Source organism: Polypterus senegalus, chromosome 1, assembly GCF_016835505.1.
Source record: "Polypterus senegalus isolate Bchr_013 chromosome 1, ASM1683550v1, whole genome shotgun sequence".
NCBI classification, from domain to species: Eukaryota; Metazoa; Chordata; class Cladistia; order Polypteriformes; family Polypteridae; genus Polypterus; species Polypterus senegalus.
In genome coordinates this window covers 228772627-228794048 of record NC_053154.1, presented here as the reverse complement: position 1 = coordinate 228794048, position 21422 = coordinate 228772627, and the positions used below count along the sequence as shown (strand labels likewise).

Below are 21422 nucleotides of genomic sequence, written 5' to 3'. Positions count from 1 at the left end.
ATTTTGCAAAGGATTAATCAAATTAAAAATAGATCAGATGTCATGCTGGAGAACTGCAGATTACCCATTTCTTTTTTCTTCAAGAAAATTGCAATGGGTCATTATAGACCTTCTCTGCTTAAAATATCCAAATCCTTTCCTGAGATGAAACTTTCATGTATGAATATTATTAGACTGGGAAACAGCCCTGGGGTATGTAACTTTGGGGTATGTAGCCCAGTGAATCCTAATAAATTCCTTGAATGGATAATGCTGGAATTTCCTGAGTCTCATATGTGAAAGGGATTTTACAGCCGTAAAAGGAGTGGTCTCTGCTAAGATAACATATCAAAAACCAACAGAAGAAAGAAGAGAGAAACTGAAATTGTTTTGGAATAAATGCCTGGATGAACAGAAATGATTTTGTCCAATTACTCCAAAAAGGCTGCAAAACACGATTTTAAAACTCAGAGTCAAATAAAGAAAATAACTGAAAATTATCTGGAAATACACCGTTACCAACATAAATATTTTACAAAACCTTTTACAAAAATGGAAATAGTGGATTGTACAGAATTCCAAAAAAGCCCAGTTTGAGAAGGTTGTAAACAGAAATGGCAGGCATGTTGATCACTCTTTAGCAGTTGTCACACATGTGCATATGGGAGGCAGCTAAATGGCCTGAATGAGAGTAATTCCATGCCAGACCAGGGGGTGGTGGAGTGCACTAACTCTTTCTTTAACTTCTCTGCAAAAAAATTATAGGAAATCCCGCCTAGCCCAACGACGTCACTTCTGGTTCCGGCCTCAATGACGCCACTTCTGGTTCCGGCCCAATTGATGACATCACTTCCGGTCTTGTGGTCCAATGACACCACTTCCAGCTTCCGACCCCACTGATGATGTCACTTCCTCCACTCTCCCTTAAAGCTTCCATCTTTGTGCCATCGAATCAGTTCTGTTTAGGACTCTAAGCTGTAAACATTATCCAATTTTGCAGCCAGGAACAATAAACGGGTGCCTGTCCCAAATGTTTTTGTGGCTCCGTTTTGTTCGTCTTTGACAGAAAATTTGTAAGAATGGATTGATGCATTCAAAGTCAAATTTCCTCTATTACTTTTAAAATGAGAAGTTATCTACAGGGTGTTCCAGATCTAATTATGCAGATCCAGATCGTCTGGATGACTTTGATTTATGCGGGGACGATTTCAGTTTGGCGCGAAGACAATTCTTCATGTTGTCAGTTTGCACACTTCTCGATGGTCCGGGATTTTTCGGGTGATTTTCTATGTAATAAACTTAATAAGTTATAGCATAATGAAAATTGCATAATTAGATCTGGACCACCCTATGGAGTGACTGGGAAGTTGTATACACAATTGTAAAACAATAACAAGAGAGACAAAATGAAATGCATTAACTGATTATTTTTTTACTGTTCGTTGAATAATGGCCTTTAATGACCACTTAGGCCATCAGCCATCAGAAGTGTGTCTGTCTGCAGAGAGAGTGTTGACCTTATCAAGAGGTTTACTTACTGTACCTTGGCAGTGATATTCATGTCTCTGGTGACTCTTCCTATGAAGTCAGTAGACGGATTGAGAGAGTAAGGGGTGTGTGGCTCTCCCGATATATATGCAAAATGACGAAGGTCCAAGTCTTTAGAGTCCTGGTGCTTTCTGTCTTGCTATATGATTGTGAGAAATGGACGCTATCCAGTGACCTGAGACGAAGACTGGATTGATTTGGTACTGTGTCTCTCCGGAAAATCCTTGGGTACCACTGGTTTGACTTTGTGCCAAATGAGCAGTTGCTCATGAAGTCCTGAATGAGGCACATTTCCTGCATTGTGAGGGAGCATCAGTTACAGCACTATGGCCATGTGACGCGATTCCCCGAGGGTGATTCAGCTCGTAGGATCCTCATTGTTGGGGACCCAAGTTGCTGGACCAGGCCAAAGGCTCACCCATGTAACACATGGCTGAGGCAGATAGATGTTCATTTCCGGAGGGTGGGACTGGACCACGTGTCTGCCTGGGGTTTTGCCAACCAGGATCCCAAGCTATTTCTTTTTGTGGTGGGTGCAGCAACGCTCTGTACTGGTGCATGCTCCCCAACTTGACTTGATTTTAAATAATATTGGTAACTTCATTCTGAAGCACATAGTAAGTAACACATAATATCCTTGTTCAAATGAATACTTCTGGCAGGATAATGTACAATGATACTAAGCATATATCATGTCAAGCAACTTCAGTTCAGTGGCTTGCACACTCCTCAGATCTCAGTACAATAGAATAGTGGCACAGAAAGTATTATGAACCAAGGATACTAATGTTAAAGGTGCAGTTGACTGGTGCTGGGCAAAAGTAACCTCTTAGAACAAATTCCACAACAGAATTACATCTTTTTATTTTGCTTCATGTATTTATAAGAAAAATATAAACTTTTAAATGCTACATTGCTGGATTTGAATTTCAAAGTCATGGATTTTAGCCAGTGATCCATAAAATTCTTTTGGCATTAAGGAGTTTAAAACAGTAGGCAAACTGACAGCACTGCAATAGCACTTTACATTACAGGCTACATGGAATTTAAGGATATCTTTTGCTAGGGGATCACTGTTCAGGCTGAAGTCAAGGTGAATTTCAAAGACAGTTGATTGCAAGAATTTAAATTGGTTGGACTAGAAGCAGACTGTGTTAATATCTGCATGTAATTTGGAAAGTGCGCTCTGTGATGGTTATTTTAAAGAGATTTCTCCTGGTCTGTACAATGGAGAAATTAATTTGAAAGTGTGGAAATTGGTTATCAGCCTGATATGTTGATTATCACTTCACAGCTAACTGTTCCAGTAAAATATGAAGTTCAAATCACAATAAACCATATTATTGCAATACTGTAACTCCAGAATGTCAAAGGTGCATTTTCCTAACAAATTAATGGTATAAAAATGTTAATAAGGTCTGTTTTTTATTTTAGGGGATTCATCTCACTTGAAAATAATTCTTTTATACTGGAACCAGTTAAAGGTGCTGCAAATGGTTCACACTTGATCTACAGGGCTGAACAGCTGAAGTTTTCTCAAGGGACTTGTGGACACAATTTTAACATTTCAGATGCATTTCCAGAAAGAAGCAAAACAGTCATCAATATGTTTTCTAGCAGGGTAAGGTAGAAATTATTTCTAAAATTCTGGAGTGAATTATTTCACAATTATTTCAATTCACAGTTTCCTATCTAGCTCATTTATCTTATTTAAAATTATCCAAAATGTTTCCAGGGTAAGATTCAACCCGTGAACATTGCAATCGAGCTCAAGCCTCACTTGGTCACAAGTTTTGGGCGTACTCCAAATGAACATCATTTTGGACAAAAATCTTTGAATGCCTATCAGATAGCCTTGGTGTCACAATCACTCCTAAACCATTAACAGCAGTGTTTGGTGAACTCCCAGATGGACTTAAAGTGGGGAAGGACAAACAAATCATATTTGCCTTTACTTCACTACAAGCATGTAGACTTATCTTGCTCAACTGGAAGAATCCCAACCCACCAATTTTAAGTTAGTGGGTAACTGATGTCCTTTACTATCTGAAATTGGAAAAATATGGCATGATCTAATCAATAACATTTTAGAATAAGTGTCTATATCAGGGAAAAGGATACTTGTTGTTTCAAAGTTTTGTTTTGATGGCTAGCTCTCCTCTCTTTCTTTTGCGTGGGGGTCAAACTTTGGTTTTGTTAAGTTTGATTTAATTGTATGGATTGTTATTTGCTTTCTATTAAAATTAATTTAGAAAAATCCTGGAGTTTCCTAACATTCAAATGCAATTTGTTAGTTTAGAATGGAACAAAAACAGCATTCTTTTATATTTTATAATAAAGGTTAATATGGTCATTAGAGTAAGGCCCGGATGCTGCCTTACTGTAATTTTGAAAACTTAAGGAAAATAGCTTGTCCTATTGAATGCATTTTTCATTTGGTTATATGAAGCAAGGGAAAAATGCAAAGATTGTAGATAATCCTAATGCAATAGTACGGATAACAGAGCAAAGATGTGAGCAATTGGGGGCAGTACTTGAACTCTTACATCCCAATTAAATTGTGGTTATGGGTTGTTTGTGAATACGACCTGCATAAACTCTTGTCTAGTAACCAAATATCCTACTTACTGAAAAGGGATGTAGCTAAAAGAAAAGTGGTAATATTAACAAATACATCTAAGTGAAAAGCTATTATAAAAGTATTAGTTACACTATAATAAACACTGAGTAAATAGAATTAACATGAATGGCACTGTGGTTAGTGCAGCTACTCATTCTGGATTTGATTTAGGGTCTGTAACTCCACGTGGAATTTGCTTATTTCACCTAATGTCTGAGTGGGTTTTCTTCAGATATTGTTTTGCTCCGAGTTGTGTAGTAGTATGGATATACACGTCATTTAAAATGTATTCACCCCTTAGAAGTTTTCACATTTTATTGCTATAAAGTTCTGATTCATAAGATGACAGAAAATATGGGAAATTGATATAGTCAATATATCAAGCAGTTCTCGGTAACCAAGAATAAAGACTATCTTTCATTAATAGCACATCATTAGTCAAGAATCAAAGTCAGAAAGCTATGTTTATAACTGCAAAATACCAGGAAATCCTGGAGGAAAACTTGATACAGTTTGCAAGAAATTTGCACCTTTGAAGATTTTTTTTTTCCAGCAAAACAATGACCCCAAGCATAAAGCCAAAACTATGCAGGAATAGCTAACACACAATGTTAATGTTCTGGAGTGGCTGAGTCAGAGTCTACATCTCAATCCAACTGTAAATTTGTGACTGGACTTGAAAAAGGCTGTTCACTCATGATCTCTATGCAACCTGACAGAACTTGAAAAATTTTGCGAAAGATAATGGGGATAATTGCAGCTTCCTGATGTGCTATGCCGATTGAGAGAGACCTGTGCACACAGACTCAATTTTTTTCTGCTGGTCAGTTTCAATAAAGCCAAATTAAATCTACTAGGGGGGTGAATACTTAGGCTCTGTATGAGTGAGTGTGCCCTGCTACGGTGTCGTATCCAGCGGTAGTTACTATCATGCTTACCTGTTAATCTTAGTTAATTCAAAAAAGTGGATGAATGTTAACAGTTTACTAAAATGAAAGTTAAATTAGCTGTTAACAGTTTACTAAAATCATAATTTAAATTTTATTTTGTTGCATTGAACTCGAGTCCTTAACAAAACAATATAGATTATTTAATGACTTCATATTTAACTAATTCTACTAGTAATTATTAAATTCAAATGTTTTAAAAGTAGGCACTTAGAACAGCCTTGTGGAAATATATTTTTACCTCTTGCTCATTTTCTTTTATGAAGCTGTCTAAAATGTATGAGGGGGTGGAATGCATATAGTTACATAATAAATTGGTCCAGCAATCAACCTAGAGAATTTCCGCTCCTAATCTTTGTCTGTTTAATGACTAAGTTTTGGTGCTGTTCCTCTGATAACAAAACTTGCCGTTTGTTTACTTTGTGTACTGCACCATCCCCTGCTGGCATTTCTAGCCATCATTCCTTTTTAAAAATAAATTTGACTGCTTCTAAAGATAAAGCATAAAACTCTTAATTCATCTGGCCTATATTTTAAGTGGAAAAACCTAAAAGCGTATTACAGTTGCATCTCTTCATCCATTCATTTTCTAACCAGCTTAGCCAGTTCCGGGTCATGAGTATGCCTAGCCCAACAATGCCAGGTGCAAGTTAGGAACCCTTTCAGGACAGGGTGCAAGTCCATGCTGAGATACACTAACTTATAATGGACAAGTTTAGGCTCAGCTTTTAACATAACACCCTCATCCTTTGTGGACATGCAAGCATAGAATTCTGAAAGATTGTGTAAACAAAACACAGACCATTATTGGGCCAAGGACTCAAAATCAGGGTTCTGGACTCCTCTCAACATGGTGTGAGTGTGTTTTTTTTTCTTCTTTTTATTAATATTTAAAACCAAACTCAATAATTACGTCAGAATTATCATTTCTTTGTAAGGTAGTTTTGGGCTTTCACCACAAAAACCAGACCTGCCTTAGGTTTTTGCTAAAAAAAGTAAGTACCGGTATAAAAAAACTACTATATATGAATTCCGTACCTGAACAATAATTTCTAGTGTTCACACAGTTGCAGTAAATGCATAACCAGCCACACTAGTTGAATTGTGCATTTTGGAAGTACTTTTTCAGATTAACATTTCTTTTCACATTCAGAATTGTAAGCAGTGTGCTATAATAGAAATGAAAACATTCTGCATTCAAGCAAGCTGTGTATTTGTAAAATAAATGCATTGATAACAACAGCCTACTCTTTAGATGATATTTGTTCTGCCCTACACCAGTCCATGTATGTGGGTAAAAGTGTAAATCAATTGGAATTTTCCAATGGAGAATTTCCAATATATTGTGACAACCTTACTTTCCTCTGTTGCTCAAGTGGGAGTTAGGGATTAGTCTGATTTATAATTGAGTAACTATGGGCTTGGATTGGATTCTAAAATGTTTTCCTGTGTGCATTGTGGTTTTGTGCAGTTAAGTGGCTGCTTGCTGATAATATATTTATCCAGGGAGGACCTGATACCAGTTCTCAAGTTAAGCAAAGATGATATTTAACAGATGTTATTTTCACAAAGTATTAGTCTCACAACAGGATTATAAAGTTTGAAAAATAACTACAAATTAATTTTCACATGCAGAGCTTTTATAGCTTCGTCAAACAATTAAATATTCATGTTGATCTCCTTTAAGGAGAAAAATGCAGCCTTCAAAGACTAATGTGAGGCATTCCCACACACGCACACACACACACACACAAACAGTTGAAGAATTAATAAGGCACATTGCGTGTGGCAAATTTAACTTTCTCTGTCACTGCTGAGAAAGAGTATAATGAATCCCAGCAGGGACTCAGAATTCATATATACAGTACAAAATCTATTTGTTTGCTGCACCTGCAGACAAATACCTGTAAATACATTAGACTTTTTTTCTGAGAAAGAACAGACATTGTACAGTTCTCAATAAAGATGCAATATTTATAGTGGATAACAGGCATGGACTGTCAGCTTATGACATCTCAGTGATCATCATTTGTTACAACCTTTTCTAATATATTCCATTTACAGCAATTAATCATTATTTTTTTTGTTTTTTATTTCGCCTAATATAATTTCTCGTATTAGGAATTTGTTAGTTTTCGCATACCCCTTGGGGTCAGAGCGCAGGGTCAGGCATTGTACAGTGCCCCTGGAGGAATTGCAGGTTAAGGGCCTTGCTTAAGGGCCCAGCAGAGTAGGATCTCTTTTGGTAGTGATGGGGATTCGAACCGGCATCCTTCGGGATACCAGCGCAGATCCTTAGCCTCAGAGCCACCACTATGTGATAGAGTTTAGCTCAAAATACATTAAAGCACTATGCATGTAGTAATTACAGTTGAGATAGTTACTGTAATGTATCATTAGTGAGTATTGTAGATGTATCACACAGTTTCAGGAGACTAGGTTGAATGTAGGCCCAGTCAATGTCTCAATGAATTTTGTTCATTCTCTCTTTGTCCACATGAGTTTTCCTTAGACTGTCCAGCTTACTGGTGACCCTAAATATCCCTAATATGAGTTTTTGTGTACTTCAAGTGACTATGCCCTGCAGTGGGCTGAGTTCCATTTTTGTGTAGTGCGTAATGCTGCCAAATTAGGCTGCAGCTGCAAGAGTCCCTTGAAATATTTTAAATGAATAGAGATTAAGAGGTTTTATTTAACAAGAAGCTGACACAAATATGTGCCTTTGTTATTGTTGTGTTGTCTTGTTCACTGCATATATTATTTTGCGGATATTACCCACTTGGTTGTAACTACCTCTGGATGTTTTAAAATTTACAAGGTACAGGGTGTTTCTAACAGGCGCGGCCCCATGTTATGAAGTTTTACTGTCTTAATAATGAAGCAATCCAAACGAAATTTAGATCACAGTATTCCTGGATAAATGTATGAACGAGTGAGGCATGGAGCTGTTTTTGACTTATTTGTGAATAAACTGGTGCATAAGAACAGAAAGCTGCCTCGCCAGTTCTTTTATGCTTAGATCAAGGAATAATGAGCAAACCAGAATTTGCAGTTCTAAGACTGCGATTTGTTACATAATGAAACAGGAATTCTGAGAAGTAAGCATGGGGCAAGATTGTTTAAAGCCATATATACATGTAGAAGTATTTTAAAATTGATTCTGAAAGACACTGGCAGCCAATGTAAATATATTTGTATTGGGGATATATGTTCATATTTTTTCCTTTTGTTTAAAATTCTTGCTGCTGCATTCTGGACAAGCTGTAGTCGATTTGCGTCCTTTATAGGTAGTCCTGGTAGGAAAGCATTGCAGTAACCTAATCGGCTAAATACAAACACAGGTATTAAATTTTCAGTATCTTTACATTTTATAAGAAATCGTACCCTTACAATTTTCCTGGATGGAAGAGAGCAGTCTTGGTAATATTATTAAAATGCGTTCTGAAATTAAAGGTCAGAGCAAATAATAACACCTAAATTCTTCACCTCTGGTTTGATTCACAGGGCCAGATAATTAATTTTGTTTCTACGATTTTCACTTTGTTTATTGCTGTCAATAACTAAAAATTCTGTTTTTTTTTTCCTTGTTTAATTTAAGAAAATTCATATTCATCCATTCTGTTTTACTAGTAAGGCACTGGATTAAAGGGTTTAGAGCCTCTGGGTCATCAGGCACAATGAATAAATAAAGCTGTGTGTCATCAGCATAACTATGGTAATTTACATTATATTTTGAAATTACTGTATCTGGCCTAATGGAAACAAGAAGAGTGAAAATAATAATGGTCCCAAAATTGATCCCTGTGGTACACCATACAGAATATCATGTATTTTTGATATGCAGAGCCGTAGTAACTACAGTGGGATAAAATTGATGAGCCACAGCATGAAGTTATGGGAAAGAGTAGTGGAAGCTAGGCTAAGAAGTGAGGTGATGATTAGTGAGCAGCAGTATGGTTTCATGCCAAGAAAGAGCACCACAGATGCGATGTTTGCTCTGAGGGTGTTGATGGAGAAGTATAGAGAAGGCCAGAAGGAGTTTCATTGCATTTTTGTGGACCTGGAGAAAGCATATGACAGGGTGCCTCGAGAGGAGCTGTGGTATTGTATGAGGAAGTCAGGAGTGGCAGAGAAGTATGTAAGAGTTGTACAGGATATGTATGAGGGAAGTGTGACCGTGGTGAGGTCTGCTGTAGGAGTGACAGATGCATTCAAGGTGAAGGTGGATTACATCAGGGATTGGCTCTAAGTCCTTTCTTATTTGCAATGGTGATGGACAAGGTTGATAGATGAGATTAGACAAGAGTCCCTGTGGACTATGATGTTTGCTGATTACATTGTGATCTGTAGCGATAGTAGGGAGCAGGTCGAGGAGACACTGGAGAGGTGGAGATATGCCTTAGAGAGGAGAGGAATGAAGGTCAGTAGGAACAAGACAGAATACATGTGTGTAAATGAGAGGGAGGTCAGTGGAATGGTGAGGATGCAAGGAGTAGAGATGGCGGAGGTGGATGAGTTTAAATACTTGGGATCAACAGTACAGAGGAATGGGGATTGTGGAAGAGAGGTGAAGAAGAGATTGCAGGCAGGGTGGAATGGATGGGGAAGAGTGTCAGGAGTAATTTGTGACAGACGGGTATCAGCAAGAGTGAAAGGGAAGGTCTACAGGATGGTAGTGAGACCAGCTATGTTATATGTGGGTTGTAGACGGTGGCACAGACCAGAAAGCAGGAGACAGAGCTGGAGGTAGCAGAGTTAAAGATGTTAAGATTTACACTGGGTGTGACGAGGATGGACAGGATTAGAAATGAGTACTTTAGAGGGTCAGCTCTGGTTAGACAGTTTAGAGACAAAGTCAGAGAGGCAACATTGCATTGGTTTGGACATGTGCAAAGGAGAGATGCTGGGTATATTGGGGAAAAAATGTGAAAGATAGAGCTGCCAGGCAAGAGGAAAAGAGGAAGGCCTAAGAGAAGGTTTATACTGTAGATGTGGTGAGAGAGGACATGCAGCTGATGGGTGTGACAGAGCAAAATGCAGAGGACAGGAAGATATGGAAAGGAATTATCCGCTATGGTAGCTCCTGACAGGAGCAGCTGAAAGAAGAAGAAGAAGTTCAGATAAACTAATTTTAGCAAAGTAGCTTAGTTCAAAATGCTGATCTTGTTGAAGCTCAAAAAATTTTTTATTTTAAAGTAAATTTTATAGTAAGTTTAATATTATTTATCTTTACTTTAAAATATACGGCAAAATCTTCAGTTTTAGCCTCATGCTTTCAGTGCAGTGTCAATGTAGCTGGGTTTAAAAGGCGATCAATGGTTGAAAACAAGACTTTTGGATTTTCTGCGAGTTATTAATAATTTTAGAAAAGTAAGACTCTCTCTAGATGAACTGCTGAGTTATATTTAGCTATATGAGGCTTTAGGATTTCTTAATGGGCTATTAGTTTAGTCTTTCTCCATTTACATTCTGCCCTACGGCACTCCCATTTAAGTTTGTAGACTGTCTCAGTTTTCCACAATACTATAACTATATCAGATTTGAAAAATCAATGAATGAATGTTATACTGAACAATGCTATTGCTGAATAAATCACATAACTTTTGGAGTGAATACTATTATTAAGATGGTCACTGAACCATGGAGCAAATTTAGCCTCTGCAAGAGTAATGGATCTAATAACATATTACACTAGCAAGCAGTAGCCAAAAGTTAATTAAAGAAAATTATGTTTATTTAATATTCACCACAGTTTGCTGTAACCTTTGCTTTTAAAATTTTAACAGAGCAACAAATATAATATTAAAATTGCTCCTTGCATATATACTGTACTTATTTATCTACCTATGCATCCATTATAAAAGCATCTAAATCCAAGTCAAGGTCATGGGGCTCAAAAATAATTTGTTTAAAGGGAAATTCCTATAGGTTGCTTTTTTTTTCCAAGCCCCCAAGGATGTGTCATATTCATCTATGTTTACATCACTGTAGTCCTACTGTATGAACGACAAAATGAGTTACAATAACAATGGAAGCTATCTTATTCTTTCAGCAGGATATTGGTCTGCCAGACACTAGGCATTACCACAGCAGATAATAAGTGAACATTCTGAAAATGCCCTTCAGAAGATATTTCCATTTAAATACTTGTATCTTGACTTGCCTTCATGCATTTGAATGAAAAGCAGGAATAAGATGAATAGCATATTTAGCAAATCCCTAAACATGTCTACGCATCATTTTTATATGTTTGCAGCAGATTGCTCTTCACTCTCTTTAATCCTCCCTAAAAATCGGAGGCCTACATTGAGCACTGACTGATTCATTATATTCAATGTAGGTTTTAAATAAGTTTAAAAAGGGGAGCTAAAGCTTGACATTAAAGACAGAGGTTAGTGTTAGAAAAAGATGGCTGTTCATTGAGATGCAGTGCAGTTGTTCAGTATTAAGTCAGCGTGGAACGACATAATGACCTATTGAATTCATAGGATCAGCACTATGACATTTCTGCACCAAAGGACCAAGGCAATTTAGCAGCTGTGTTACATTGACAATGTATCCTACAGCAGCTGTCAGGCCATAACTGAGAATGGAAGAGGGAGCTTAAACAATATTGACTTACTAACGGTAAATTGATACTTTCTCCTTTTAACTGAATGTACTACTGGAGTTTAAAAACATTTCCTGACAGTGTCTTACACATGAAGAAATGGTTCTTACTGGAAATGCTTAGGATGAATAGAAAACATTGGAGAGACAGATGAGTACTGTCATTTCTGAACACTGCAGAGAGAGCTAGGGTAATGGCTCAGATAAGGAGTAAGTGGACAGTCCTAGCCATAAATGATCAGTCTGGTTCTTATTGTCAATTGAAATATTGCTCCAAATGCAGGCACACAATTTAGATATCAGGATGAGAAATATAATGACTTTATTATACAAAAGATGGCCAGTTGGTTGTCAAAACCTATTAGTTTTGATTGGTATGTGCAAGAACATATGAGGACAAATGCTGAAGGAGTTTTTTAGTAAAATAAACTGAAATCAAAGGGGATGCCTGGAAAGAAAAAGCATTTGGCTTTAGGTGAGGCAAAACATATAATTTATCCTCAACATATTTAATGGTAGATCACTGGAAGAAGTTAATAAATTTGAAAACAGCTCATTGTTCTGACTGATATATTTTTCTTCATAAATCTTATGGCTTGTGCCACCTTAGCTTTGCCATAGTTTGTTTGATTTAAATTTGAATTCTTTAACAACTGTCTTTGCCAGGCTTTCTACAGAAGATATTGGGAAAGTAATTTATTTAATATTTGAAGTTCCAAAATTAAAGGTATACCTCTAGAGCCAGGCATAAATAAATATTAGTATGCATAGCTGCTTTTCATTGCTACATTTTTATGACGATTAGTACTGAAACAGATTACAGTTCAAATTCAAGTCTATAAACTGAAAACTAGTAGTACAGTATGTAACCTTCATGATTTATGTCTGTCTTAGCCCAGTCAAGTTGTCTGGTCTTACCTTACTTAGCCATCCTGCATTGATGCTAAAAAGTGTGCAGTATAAGGAGAGTATGATTAAGATATTAGTTATGGACAGAGACAAGTACCATTGGATAAAGGAACCACCCTATAAGGCCTTGATAATAAGAAAACTTTGTACACTGCCACTTCCAACACATATCTTTGTGTCTGAACTCAGTGTCAGGGCATGAAGTCAGACACCGCCAAGAAGTAGAGTATGTTCTTTGAGTGTGGTGAATACCCCCAGAAAGGTAACAAATAGAGTATAAGGTTCCAGATAAATATCAGAGAAATCTCAGAGATAAGCATTAAATGCTTTCTGAGGTGTGCTAGAAAGAGCATAAGCCAAACAGGGAATAATGGGACCTGTGGTGGCCTTCCTAAAGAGAGGGTACCTAAATGGCTGCTTTAGAGGCCTGGACTTTTAAAGTCAAAGGAAGGTACAGAAACACCAGTATCCACTAGAGAAAACCCTAACTTGGTGTTGATGATACAAATATTTGGAAACATAACCGTGGAAGTTAATTTAGTGCACTGCCATGAACTTGGGGAGCTTGAAGTTAGGAATGCAGTGACTGAAATGAAGAAAAGAGTTCAAAATATTGAGGGGCATAAAGAGATTTGAAGAGAAGGACATCTTGGAGGAGAGATATACTGAATAATAATACTGTAATAATGAGGAGGGAGTATCGGACATGCCACCCGATGTTTTAGGTACAGTGAGAAAAAACAACAAGCTTTTGAATCTGCTCAGCAGTCATGTGTGATACACATGTGGACTGCTTAGTAATTGCCAACTTTTGCTTAGCAGGTATTGCATACCAGATACCTGCAAATATGTGTACTGAAGGTTTTAGACTAGTAATAATGACTTGCAAACATAAAATTAAGAGCACTGACCCATTCAAAAAAAACACAATATAACTCAAAGTAGGTCTGAATTATAATAGTTAGTGTAAAAGACCCTGCACTTACATGTACAACACAGTAACTAAACATACTACAAACTTTAGTATCTAATAATAATTCAGTTAATGAAACAATAATTCATTTGCATCCTTCTCATGCATGTCACTCAGAGAGTGCCATCTTGCAACCCATCACAACAAAGGAGTATGGTGTGGGCTACAAAGTCCTCCTTCTCTTTAGACCTTTCTCAGTATAGCTCCCTTATTATAGCACAATGCTTGCGCATGCATCCCACAAGACATGTGCTGCTGCTTTATATCAGAGTTTCATTCATACATTTTAATTACAAAATTGTAGGATTATTTTTATGTCTTTTTTTATTTTAAAGAAAATAACATGCAACAAATATGTCTGATGAAAATAAGGTTTGTAACAAATAATGTGCTGACAGTTTATTATTTAGACAAATGGTCTTTGTTCTGAATTATGACTCTGATGCTTGCTAACACTTAGCAGTGCATGAATCATTACATATTTCCACAGATTTCCTTGTAATAGTGTAACCTTTCATTCTTCTATATTCATAAACATTAGGAGAATATGGATGTCAGTGACCCTAGCCGGAACTGGCAATGTTTGATTTTTTGACAGTTGTTTTGGATGCCATGCAAAGACTAAAGCTATTCATTCTGCATAAACATCCTCCTCATTGTGTGGTAAATTACCTTGTTGCATTCTAAAAACATAGGAATATCTGTGGTTTGCTTATACCGTACATTGGTGCCTCGTACTTCAAATTTAATTTCTTTCAGGAGACAATTTCAACTCAAGAATTGTTTGAAGTCTGAATTAGTTTTCCCCATTAGAAATAATGGAAAGTGAATTAGTTTGTTCCCAAACCCTAAACAATACCCATTTCAATAAACTTAAACAGCAAATACATATAATGTAAGGTAAAAATAGCATAATTAAATGTCCTCAATAATATATTAAAGAATGAAAACTATAAATAAAACATATAAATACTGTTCAATAAAATGAAAATTGCGCTTACTGTACCTTAGTGAGGAGGTCCTGTGTGGCTGGTGGAGAGGAAGAAAAGGGTTACTTTTTGGAAAGGGACTCACCTTCCATAAACACACCAAATATCTGTACTTCTGGTATTCTCTCAGCACTACTGGTTGAGGGTTTTGGTTGACATTCCCTCTTTTCTATGGAGAAAAGCCTTTCCATTGTGGTCTGGTGTTGGCAACATTTCTGGATGTTCCTAAAGTAGGCCTTCACATTGTCATCGAACAAGTTAATGCTCCTATCCACCACTGCCATGTTAGGGTGCCACGTTTCAACAATGGCCTGTGCTGTAGCCCAAACAGAGCACAGTTCCTTAATTTCAACACTGGGAATGCTCCTCTTGGCTCCCTCTTCCTCCTCTGAAGAAATGTATATATATATATACAGTGCATCCAGAAAGTATTCACAGCGCATCACTTTTTCCACATTTTCTTATGTTACAGCCATATTCCAAAATGGATTAAATTTGTTTTTTTTCTCAGAATTCTACACACAACACCCCATAATGACAAAGAGAAAAAAGTTTACTTGAGGTTTTTGCAAATTTATTAAAAATAAAAAAACTGAGAAATCACATGTACATAAGTATTCACAGTCTTTGCTCAATACTTTGTCGATGTACCTTTGACAGAAATTACAGCCTCAAGTCTTTTTGAATATGATGCCACAAGCTTGGCACACCTATCCTTGGCCAGTTTCGCCCATTCCTCTTTGCAGCACCTCTCAAGCTCCATCAGGTTGGATGGGAAGCGTCGGTGCACAGTCATTTTAAGATCTCTCCAGAGATGTTCAATTGGATTCAAGTCTGGGCTCTGGCTGGGCCACTCAAGGACATTCACAGAGCTGTCCTGAAGCCACACCTTTGATTTTTTGGCTGTGTGCTTAGGGTCATTGTCCTGCTAAAAGATGAACCGTCGCCCCAGTCTGAGGTCAAGAGCGCTCTGGAGCAGGTTTTCATCCAGGATGTCTCTGTACATTGCTGTAGTCATCTTTCCCTTTATCCTGACTAGTCTCCCAGTACCTGCCACTGAAAAACATCCCCACAGCATGATGCTGCCACCACCATGCTTCACTGTAGGGATGGTATTGGCCTGCTGATGAGCGGTACCTGGTTTCCTCCAAACTTGACGCCTAGCATTCACACCAAAGAGTTCAATCTTTATCTCAACAGACCAGAGAATTTTATTTCACATGGTCTGAGAGTCCTTCAGGTGCCTTTTGGCAAACTCCAGGCGGGCTGCCATGTGCCTTTTACTAAGGAATGGCTTCCGTCTGGCCACTCTACCATACAGGCCTGATTGGTGGATTGCTGCAGAGATGTTTGTCCTTCTGGAAGGTTTTCCTCTCTCCACAGAGGACCTCTGGAGCTCTGACAGAGTGATCATCGGGTTCTTGGTCACCTCACTGACTAAGGCCCTTCTCCCCCGATCGCTCAGTTTAGATGGCCGGCCAGCTCTAGGAAGAGTCTTGGTGGTTTCGAACTTTTTCCACTTATGGATGATGGAGGCCACTGTGCTTATTGGGACCATCAAAGCAGCAGATATTTTTCTGTAACCTTCCCCAAATTTGTGCCTCGAGACAATCCTGTCTCGGAGGTCTACAGACAGTTCTTTTCACTTCATGCTTGGTTTGTGCTCTGACATGAACTGTCAACTGTGGGACCTTATATAGATAGGTGTGTGCCGTTCCAAATCATGTCAAATCAACTGAATTTACCACAGGTGGACTCCAATTAAGCTGCAGGAACATCTCAAGGATGATCAGGGGAAACAGGATGCACCTTAGCTTAATTATGAGCTTCATGGCAAAGGCTGTGAATACTTATGTATGTGCTTTCTCAATTTTTTTATTTTTAATAAATTTGTAAAAACCTCAAGTAAACTTTTTTCACGTTGGGTGTTGTGTGTAGAATTCAGAGGAAAAAAATGAATTTAATCCATTTTGGAATAAGGCTGTAGCATAACAAAATGTGGAAAAAGTGATGCACTGTGAATACTTTCCGGATGCACTGCATACATATATATATATACATATATATATATATATATACATATATATATATATATATATATATATATATATATATATATATATATATATATATATATATATATATATAACCAGACACACCAAAAACAAAGTGGAAAAAGCACTGAAAACACATAAACATAACGCAAGAGGTGCTTTCACAACGAGAGCGAAAGACGACTTGGGCACACAACAGGTGGCATTTACTCTTGCTGCATAAATGCCATCTGTTGCTGCATTTTTTCACTGCACATGTAGTTCAAACATAGAAGCATCGTTTGAACTCCAGATCAAGTTTCTCTCTAATTTAGTGTTTAAACTCTGGAATGTTCGAAGTTAGAAATGTTCGAAGTATAAGGTACTACTGTACTTTATTAATTATGGATCAATAATTTGGAAACAATCAAAAAGCACCTGATATGAAACTGATGGAACTAGTGGTAGCTTAGTGGTTAGCAATCCTGCCTCATGGATCACACATCCTAGGTTTGAAGCCCATGGCCGACACATCCTAGGTTTGAAGCCCATGGCCAATCAAAGTCTGTGTGGAGTTTTCAGGTTCTACTTATGTTTTGGAGGGTCTGGGGTGTTCCTCTGGGTACTCATCTTGTCCCAAAAGACTTACAGGGTGGTTTAACTGACAGTTCCAAATAAGACCCATGAGTGGAATCAGTTTTATATTAACAAAACAACTTAGGTGCTCTTTTATAGTTCTGCTTATTCGCCTGTCCTATGTGACTCATGGACAGTTTTATATAAAGCAGGGGCTGTGCTGAAGTACTGATATGTACTGCTGTGTGCAGGGTTTTCATAACCTTTTTATGCCAAGGCCCCCCAAAATGTTGTAACACCTGGTCAGGGCTCTCCACTTATTTAACCCAGTTCCGTGAACCTGGGCATGAATAGATCTTGGTTTCTGCTAAACAAAGTCACACTGTATAATTTGTGACAATTGAAGGCCTGTTATTTGAAATCCTTAAGCTTCAGCAGACTATTGATGCATATGTGGTCAAATGTCATGTAATATCTGTAGATCAGAGGTTTTTAATTTTTTTCTTAGCAAACCATCTCCAGGAACTGAAATGTTTTTGTCTTAAATTGTTAAGTAATTAATTCTTGCTAATGCTATACACAACTAAATGTGACATTTCTTTAATCTTATCTCCCTTTTACTGCATTTGTGAATTGTATATTCATGTATACTAGCCTGCCAGATACTAGAAGTTGTGTTGGGGTGAGAAAGACAGCATTCACTATGCTTTATTTCACAAGAATCCGTTTTGTTCCCAAAGAGTTTCAATCCTAGCATGAATGGGCTGAAAGAAGTGGGGAGAAAGAGGCAGTTGTTACCTCAGACCCCACAAGCTCAAATTAGCACAGGCAGTGGACATAAAATAGGGAAATGATTCGATATACAGTAATCCCTCCTCGATCGCGGGGGTTGCGTTCCAGAACCCCCCGCGGTAGATGAAAATCCGCGAAGTAGAAACCATATGTTTGTATGGTTATTTTTATATATGTTAAGCCCTTATAAACTCTCCCACACTGTTAACATTATTAGAGCCCTCTAGACATGAAATAACACCCTTTAGTCAAAAGTTTAAACTGTGCTCCATGACAAGACAGAGATGACAGTTCTTTCTCACAATTAAAAGAGTGCAAACATATCTTCTCTTCAAAGAATGTGTGTCAGGAGCAGAGAATGTCAGAGAGAGAGAGCGCGCGACAGAAAAGCAAACAATCAAAAAATCAATACGTGCTTTTGGGCTTTTAAGTATGCCGAAGCACCGCGATAAAGCAGCATTTTTTAGAGGAGCGGCCGTATCTTCTAGGCAAACAGCCACTGTGCAAACAGCCCCTCTGCTCACACCCCCTCCGTCAGGCGCAGAGACTGTCAGGGGCCTTGGTTACATTATCAGCCAAGCCAGTGTCTATTTGGGGTGTGAACTTTCTCCAAGGTACTCAGGTTTTTCCCACTCCCCAATGTTGTATTCAGTAAATTAGTAACATTAAAGTGGCCCAAAATATGTTAGTATTGTGTGTGAGTTATGGAAAAAACATATTCGGTAAATGGGTGCATGGAAAAATTGGGTACTGGTTTTGGTATTGCACGTGAAATACGCTACAAACTTTCACAGTCACTTTGCTTTTATTGCTGTGATTCACTTGCATCATGCACAATGGCTCAGCCTAACATTTGTATGAATCTTAACAAACAGGACTACTTAAACTTACAGCATTTACCATGATTTACATATTCAGTGGAATGTAGCTTATTTTTACTGTTTTGAACTAGGAGACAAGTAGAAGACTTAAATTTAAACAGATCTGCCAAACAATTTAAATGTTTAATAGAAGATGATGCTATTCAAATGGGATGTGCATCTGTCAAGTAATAATTGGAAGTATTAGAGATTTACCAAATACTGTATAAACCAGGTATGTAACATTATGAGATCACATTCATTAATAGAAATAAGCTGAAAACTATGAGATGTAATGTGCAGTGAAATGAAACAGATTTATTACTGGCCCCACTACTCTATCCCAGGATCAAAACAAAAAATGCAAGAAGAATTTGTTGGCTACGTGCCAATCCTAGGAAGAAAATAAATACTGATCATAGTGACCCGATGCAAATCCTTTTACAAACATTCTTAGGTGATCTTCAGTGTCAGAACTTAAAAGAGATGTTATATGACCAAATGTATCTGGACATGGCCTCAAATTAGAGGATTTGGGTTTTTAAGGCACACCCATTGCTGACTCAGGAGTTAAGCCGCATGAACAATCAGTAATCTCCACAGAGAATTATAGGTACTAGAATTTGGACATTCTGAAGAGCTCAGTAATTTTCAGTACAGTGTTATCATAGGATACAACATTCCCAGCATGTCTATACATCAGATTTCAGTCCTACTACAGCTGACTAGATCAGAAAAAGAGTAGAAACATAATGTTATTGTAAAGCAGAAAAGCCTAGAAGCATCAACAGTTCAGCTGCGAAGTGGAAAACACATAGAACAGAAGAGCAGAGTGCTGAAGCAAAGTTCATAAAAATATCGTAAGTCATCAGCTGAAACAATTACTACAGAGTTCCAGCTTGCCTCTGGAAGCATGTTGTGTATCACTAGAAAGATGTCAGCCTTTACTTTAAAGAAGATCTAGAATAAAATCATTATCTTTATGGTATTTTACATAAAAGCATTTACTACATATTGGTTGAGTCTCCACTTGATAAGGTATGTACTGGGAAATGGAAATTTAGTCAGTACACAACAATAACATTTATTTATATAGCACATTTTCAAACAAACAATGTAGCTCAAAGTGCTTTACAAAGGTAAATAAAAGGATTTTAATATACAATATAGACAAAAACGTTTAGGCAAAATATTATACAGTTTGTAACAAAGAAAAAGGTAAGGTTGAATGGCTAGGAAACCAGAAAAAACAAAAAACAAACAAAATCTACAAGGGTTCCAAGGCCAAAAGACTGCCCAGCTTCCACTAGGCATTCTATCTAACATAGAAGTTCTAAATCAGTCCTTATGGTTTTCAAGCTTCACATGGAAGAATTTGATGATGATGGTCATATGGACATCTGGGTCATCCGCCACTTAATCCATGGTACCTTGATCAGGTGGTGGTGGCACAGATCGCCAACGTAGAGGAACTGGAAAAAGACATCAGAGTATAGCAGATATTAATAAAGAATTGCAGAACCCAGAGGAAAATGATAATTCAGTGCCCATACAGACCATACAGGGATACAAGTAAAATGTAGCTATGAAATGTCTTTCTTTTTAGTAGTTTCTTAAGTTGTTCTACAGTATTAGCCTAGCAAATTTCTATTGGTAAAATATTCCCTATTTTAGGTGCATAACAGTAAAAAGCCGCATCACCACTTCTTTTCAGTTTGGCTTTTGGAATTATAAGCAGACCTTGTTTTTGAAGATCTGAGATTACGACTTTGAGTGTAAGGGGACAAACATTCCAAAATATAGGACGGGATGAGATTATTTAAGGCTTTGTAAACCATTAGAAGTATTTTAAAGTCAATTCTAAATGACATGGGTAACCAACGCAGTGATGCTAAAACCGGTGAAATGCGCTCAGATTTTCTTTTTCAAGTTAAGATTCTTGCTGCTGCATTCTACATCAACTGTAACCAATTAATGATTTACTTCGGTAGTTCTCTTAAGAGTGGATTACAGTAACCTAGTCAACTGAAAACAAAAGTGTGAACTAATTTTTCATCTTGTAAAGTTATAAGAGGTCTAACTTTAGTTATATTCCTTAAGTGAAAAAATGTAGTCCTAGTAATCTGATTCAGAGTCAATGATTACCCCTAAATTCTTTACTTCCGATTTGACAAGGGATCAAGTTTATTTCTAATACCCTCACTATATCCATTTTTGCCAATCAATAAGATTTCTGTCTTCTCCTTATTTTTTGAGAAAGTTGCTGCTCATCCATTCAGAAATACAAGTAAGACACAGGATCAGAGAGCTACGAGCGTCAGGGTCCCCATGTGCTATCGATAAACACAGCTGTGTATCATCTTCATAGCTGTGGTAAATCACCTTGTGCTTTCAGATAATCTGACGTAATGGAAGCGTGTAGATCGAAAAGAGCAGAAGACCTAGAACAGAATCTTGTGGTACACAATACAAAATATCATGGGTTTCTGAGGTATAATCACCACAACTAACAAAGAATTTTCTACCAGATAAGTAAGCCAGAAACCAAGTTAAGACAGAGAGACCCACCCATTGAATAAGGCGGTTT

General features: G+C 37.4%; 1 protein-coding gene across 4 annotated transcripts in view; it reads left to right on the top strand.

Moving 5' to 3' along the window:
* The window catches only part of LOC120539674 (disintegrin and metalloproteinase domain-containing protein 12), a 568760-nt gene that overhangs the window by 369122 nt on the left and 178216 nt on the right, over positions 1-21422 (top strand). For all 4 annotated transcript variants that reach the window (XM_039770006.1, XM_039770016.1, XM_039770034.1 and 1 more), the window contains one exon: positions 2962-3148. In XM_039770006.1, coding sequence (XP_039625940.1) covers positions 2962-3148 — 187 coding nt within the window. The remainder of the gene's footprint in view (positions 1-2961; positions 3149-21422) is intronic.